Here is a 6,000-nt window from a genome sequence, read left to right as displayed (position 1 = left end):
CATCTCCAGCAAGGTGAACGCTAAAGTGTTATACAACAAAATATTATTACATCGCGGCCAGTGTCTTGGACCGCTACGGATATCCAAGACCAGATGAACAACACCCTGAGAAGGCTAAATTTAGCAATCTTTCGTCAGTTCAACCTTTTAACGATTCAGACAATAAGACATGCGTAAGGTGCGAAAATTCTTTTCTACTGACTGAATCAATATAAAAACACCTCCGACAAGAAATGCGTTCATCACAAGCGGCGTTCGTATCAGGGAAAGCCACATGATTGCTGTGGCAGGCGAAGGGGTTCAAGAGGTTGTCGTACTGCTGATAACCATGTACACAATGATAACTTGCGAGATCCTTTCAACTATATCGCAACCATCAAAAAAACGATTCCTGATGATGGAAGTTCTGGCATATATTCAATTGATGGAGAAATGTCGTACACTGTCAAAGGGAGAGAACTTACTAAATTCACGGTTGTTGATCATAATGGTATAGTAATTTACAACGAATTTGTAAACCCAGGATGCCAAATTATTGATTACAATACAGAATTCAGTGGAATCACAAAATCAGATATTGATGGTACAACAACGACATTGAAAGACGTTCAAAATTTTTGCTTAGAGAAGTTTTCGTCAGATACAATCTTGATTGGACACGCTGTTGAATGCAACCTTATTGCCTTGAGTCTGATTCACGATACTATCGTAGATACAGCTATAGTATTTTCATACCCGAGAGAACTCCCACACAAGAGAGCATTGCGAACCTTAGCCATGAATCGTCTTGGGCGCCACATTCAGAGCGGTACTCACAACAGCAAAGAGGGTGCAGTGGCATGTATGGATATTATTTTACGACATGTGAAATGAAGAATAAGGAGATCGCAAATGTTCAGGATGAACGTATCAACGTCTTGTCATCCGCCAATCTCATGTCAGAAGTCAAAAGTGACTTCACGTTGCTAATTTTTCTATAACTCGTAAAATCTAAAGTTCTTAAAAAAAATAAAATATAACATATATATATATTCCTGTTGAGTGATTTCTTAGCATATTTTCTGCTTCTCAAATGTATAGACTATATAAGAATAAAATTTAATTGAGAAATATATTCCGACTAATAACAAAGTATATTATTTTCTCTGTGTAACAAAGATTTCTGGGGCGTGGCATCGTTTGGCTATTCGTTTCAGTCGCCTCTCTAACTCAAAACCTTTTTGCTGTGGCAACATATCTACTTTAGTCTCAATATTACTAGAAAACCATTATTTTGTGTTCAAAAACTTAACGAACATTATACAATTTCCAGGACGACTTTTCCCAACGGCACTACGAACAAGGCTATGTGCAGCCAATAATACCTAAAAAGAAACTACTTTTAAAGGCGGATGTTTTCACGGTTTGCCATTACCGACCCAATTCCTTTCCTCCTGAGTGAGTAAGTGGGTGCGGAAGCACTCCGACTTTAACCTCAAAAGTGGCACAAAAGTATCAAAAATTGCTGGCTTCTACTGACTTTTTATCCGCCTTCTTAGTCATTTCATCAAGTCCTAGCTTTTAGAATACTGTTTTATACTATAATGTTGATCATATGTAAATTGTATTGCGCGATGCTGGTCGTTTAACTATCGATTAGATGGTTAGCTTCCAAGTGTTCCAACAATCAAGTTACTAAAACTGGCCAATGTGTATTTAGATATCTGAACCTTAGGCGTCGCTGCTTGATAATCAGATTTGGTTCCCCGCAGCTTCCCTTTCTTCAGTGAAATGTGTATTTATAATTATTCTTCGTAATATTGCTTGTTAATTTTTTTTACTGGATGGAAAAAATAAACTCGACTCTGACTTCTAAAAAAAATACATGAAAAATCAATGTGTGTCGAATTTATATATATATATTCACCATATTAAACTTTTATTATAAAATATTAATAAAAACAATATTATAAGACACTACTTAATTATACAATATTTCAAATCATTTATGTGTACTATAGATTGTAGAATATAAACAAACAACAGTTTGGCCACTGTTATTCCATATATTGAACGTTTCTTTGCTGTGCCCAGTTAGTCTCCCACATTTTCGTTACTTCGTTTCAGTAAAACTGCTTGTACTAAATAAGCTGTGGAAGTAATAAATCCGAATACATCCGCAGTTACTCTTCTCGACCCACTCCAACTCGTGGTGTCACTCTGGAGGTTACAAGCTAAAACTATGGAGGCAATAAGACAAAAGATGAAGGCGAAGCTCGACCAGTGATATTCTGCAGCATTAAGGTCTTCGTTCTCATCATCATCGTATTTGAAATAAATTTGCAGAATTGTGAAAATTGTAGAAACACTCCAACAAATAATATAAGCCACCAAGGCAAAAGTTCGACCCGACGTACATGCCTGGGATGATTTGCATTGATAGCCTCCATTAGCCAAAAGAGAAAACGTAACAATACCGAGGACGAAAACACCACCTGTTGCCATATCTGTATACAATAGAACTTTTTGGCGTTATTATATATATATATATATATATATAATTGAATGTTATGCACAATTTAATTAAATTATGAGATCAATATAAAAATTGCATTTGAATTAAAATGATTCTTACATTTAGGCTTCGGAGAATTTTTTTTATGCATGTATATTTCTACAAAGTACAACCCGGCAGTTACGAATCCGAACCAAATTGCTGCGTTTCTTTCTCCGCAATCAGGACCTTTCGCACAAGTATAGACAGAAAGCAACATAGTAGCAGACATGCAGAACGTAAATAGTATAAGCGAACAACAGAAGTCATCTTTCTGAAAAAAAAATGGATTTGGTAAATTAAACTAGTAGTGTAATAATTTGTTTGCCACGTAGCTTTGAAATTGTTCATTTTTTGAATAACTGAATCTAAAAAAATGATAATAAATCAGAAATGAACCAATATTGCCATAATCTGAAAGATTGCAAATAGTGGCGCAACACATTTTTTCACTCAGCAATTCCTTATTTTGCAAGAAAGCAGCGAATTCTCTTAATAAAAACAAAACCATATAAATTCATTTTTTACTTCGTGTGGTCGGCAATACAACCCACTTTTTGCAAAGGTGGCCATTTTTAATTGGAGTTGAAAAAATATATTATTCTCGCATATATATGAGTGTAAAATCGATAAAACCCATAACTCAATGAGGTCTTGAGCTTGCTGTCTTTGATTTGGTTAAAATTAAATAGACGCTCAGCATCTGGTCAATAAAACATACATAGCCATACCCTGAGAAGACTTCCAATATCATCCACGCACGTCATGGTGCTGTAAATAGTGAGCGATATTATCCACGAAATCAGAAAAGCAGCAAAAGGCCACCCAAGCGGACCTCGGAAACCAGACGAAGCAACAAGTGAGAAGCTGATTATTCCAAAAATAATCACAAACATTTTGAGAAGTCCATGTTTGTTACACATATAGTCTGTACCAGATTCCGCCATGGTATTAGGTTTTTTACTTTTTATAAGAAAAGAAAAAAAAAACAATAAATATTTTTCAAATTTTCCTTTCATTTCTAAGACCAATAAGCCACTCGAGAGCAACAGACTACATCTTAAAAAATGTGTTTTATTAACCTCCCTGTTGTTTTGCCTTATACTTTAAAGCAGGGCTACTCAACACTATTTTTACCGGGGATCCATATACAAAACTTGAAAATTATTTGGGTCCGGTCTTTCAAGAAACTATATTTCGGCATTCTTAAACGCGCACTTCCTCGGCCGGCTAATGGTTTTTAGCAAATCAAGGTTGTTTATTATGGTGATATAGTTCTTTTCATATATATTCAAAACCATAAAAGTCATTTTATAAAAGAAAACTTGAAAAGTGGGGCTAGCTAATGATCCAAAATAAAGTATTAGGTGCGGTCCGAATCCAATACTCGAAGGATCCGGAGGTCCGCTTGAGTAGCCCTGCTTTAAAGCGCCCACAGTATTTCATCATCAATATTGTTAACAACGTTCTAGACCAGAGGCGTGCAACATACGGCCCGCGGTACCTATTTACTTCATACTTCGTAGCCTATTAATTTAACTTTAACCTGAATTAACTTTTTCTGAATTGTAACGGCATTATTGACTACATCACACTGCAATTTAATTCCGTCTACAGCAGTGGTTCTCAACCTTTTTGTCTCTGCCCTTCTGGTGCTCTCAAAGCGGTCGCGGACCCCTCAAAAGTTTTTTATTTGAAATTTAGTTTATAGCTTAAACAGCAACCTAATGTTCCATACAGATTCAACCAAGTCAAAAACTAGAATTCGGTTGGAAACCGAAGACTTATCGATCGAAGGTTAGGGGATCCCCCAAAACAGTGGTCTTACTCCATAGTGACACCGTGTGTCCCATCATTAATTAATTAATAACTCGCTAATTATACGACATAATCTATCCAAAATCGATAGGCTTCTGATCCGAGATAAGATGAATCCACATGCAAAATTTGGAGCAGATTGAAAATCTCACTTTCGTGAGATATCGCGTGCATCTAACACACAGACATACAGACAAACAGACAGACAAATACCCATCAACATACTTACCGATCAAGATCGATAAGTAACAAGATCGATAAGTAATAACACTAAACTAGTGGACATTTTCATTTATTTTGTCAAATCGAATACACTTAATAGGATTTCTGCTGTTGTATATCAAAAGCAAGTCTTGAAATACGTGGTCTTGTTTTTGATAACGATAGACGCATATCGTCGTCGACGTTTAGTTGGTTACGAGCCTTGGATTTGATATGAACGAGAGCAGAAAATCCACTTTCACAAAGGTATGTGAAGGCGAATGGAACAATAACACGTAATGCTTCAATTGATACTTTTGGGTACGACGGCAAAATGGCGCACCAAAACTGAGAAAGTGATCACTGTATCTGCGTTCTCGTTTTATCATTGTCATGTAATAACTCGTATTTGTCACAATAGGTCTACGGGAGATAAATAAATCAAAATAGTTTTTGTAGGCTATTGTCACATTGTCATAGGCAGTAAATGTTCGATCGTATCACAAAAAAACGATATTAAACTGCAAACAATTCCCTAAAATCTAAATTTAATCGCGGACCCCTGGAAATGCTTCGCGGACCACCGGGGGTCCGCGGACCCCCGGTTGAGAACCACTGGTCTACAGTACTGTGACGACCCCCTATTGTTGCAGCATAATGTGCATTGTATGAAAACTGCCTTGTTCTGGAAGTGGTACGTGATCTTACTTTATGGTTGCAAGTTATTATACAAAAAAGTTCAAATGTCTACCAGTAAGAAAAGTTGATTATGAAAGGCGCAAGTTCAACAATGAGTGGTGTGTGAAATACTTCATTGTGCAACAGAATCAAGATGTAATTTGCCTGATTTGCCAAAGCGCTATAGCAGTAATGAAGGAGTACAATATCAAGCGACACTATTGTAGAAAACACTCTGCTAGCTACGACAGCATTGTGGGTCAATCACGAGTTGACAAAATGCAGCAATTGAAAAAATCTTTGAGCAAACAGCAAGAGGTATTTCATGGTTACAAGAAGGACACGAGGACAAGAAGCAATTGTGGAAAAAGGAAAGCCGTATATCGATGGTAAATTCATTAAGAATTGTTTGGGTATATTCATCAAAAGTGTATTCACAGAGAAGAAAAATTTAGTGGAGCAAATAAGTCTGCCTCGTTTTACAGTGACTCGACAAATAGACGATCTATCGGAAAACATCGAGGTTTCTCTAAAAGACAGGATAAGCAAATGCTCCGCTTTTAATATCGCTTTGGATTGTTGCATGAGTTGTTCGTTGTCTGGCCCCCGGTATCACTATACTTGTAGTTTGTGGCCCATTGCGCTAAACAGTGGCACGTCCCTGTTCTAGACCCTGAGTGAACAACAAAATGATAAATCCCTGAAGATAAAACCAAACGTGCTTTTGCTATTACAGTTCGCAACTGAGTTCACGAGTCAATTATCTACGT

General features: G+C 36.8%; 2 protein-coding genes across 3 annotated transcripts; one reads left to right on the top strand and one right to left on the bottom strand.

The window, feature by feature from the left end:
* The first annotated feature begins 207 nt into the window (after nt 1–207).
* On the top strand, nt 208–1,803 carry LOC120339706 (putative exonuclease GOR). The gene has a single exon (XM_039407891.2). The coding sequence runs from the start codon at nt 433–435 to the stop codon at nt 871–873; it is 441 nt and encodes a 146-aa protein (XP_039263825.2). The 5' UTR covers nt 208–432; the 3' UTR covers nt 874–1,803.
* A 79-nt stretch (nt 1,804–1,882) lies between these two features.
* On the bottom strand, nt 1,883–3,489 carry LOC120339680 (uncharacterized). Of its 2 annotated transcripts, none has more exons than XM_039407851.2 (3): nt 3,265–3,489; nt 2,615–2,807; nt 1,883–2,486 (listed from the first exon to the last, which is right to left on the bottom strand). In XM_039407851.2, the coding sequence occupies exons 1-3, from the start codon at nt 3,478–3,480 to the stop codon at nt 2,074–2,076; spliced, it is 822 nt and encodes a 273-aa protein (XP_039263785.2). In that variant the 5' UTR covers nt 3,481–3,489; the 3' UTR covers nt 1,883–2,073. The 2 variants fall into 2 exon arrangements, with proteins under 2 accessions (XP_039263785.2, XP_077972558.1); XM_078116432.1 differs by having other exon boundaries at nt 1,883–2,213.
* Nucleotides 3,490–6,000: the final 2,511 nt, after the last annotated feature.

Source organism: Styela clava, chromosome 9, assembly GCF_964204865.1.
Source record: "Styela clava chromosome 9, kaStyClav1.hap1.2, whole genome shotgun sequence".
In the NCBI taxonomy this organism is placed as follows: Eukaryota; Metazoa; Chordata; class Ascidiacea; order Stolidobranchia; family Styelidae; genus Styela; species Styela clava.
The sequence above is the reverse complement of the archived record's forward strand: the minus strand, read 5'-3'. Positions and strand labels throughout refer to the sequence as shown.

Excerpts from the sequence above, each read along its gene's own strand:
- LOC120339706 (XM_039407891.2), top strand. The coding sequence starts at position 433 with ATGTCGTACACTGTCAAAGGGAGAGAACTTACTAAATTCACGGTTGTT.
- LOC120339680 (XM_039407851.2), bottom strand. The coding sequence starts at position 3,480 with ATGGCGGAATCTGGTACAGACTATATGTGTAACAAACATGGACTTCTC. Across the intron at positions 2,808-3,264 it reads ATATTGGAAGTCTTCTCAGG|AAAGATGACTTCTGTTGTTC; the intron begins GTATGGCTATGT and ends TTTTTTTTTCAG. Across the intron at positions 2,487-2,614 it reads AAATTCTCCGAAGCCTAAAT|ATATGGCAACAGGTGGTGTT; the intron begins GTAAGAATCATT and ends TATTGTATACAG.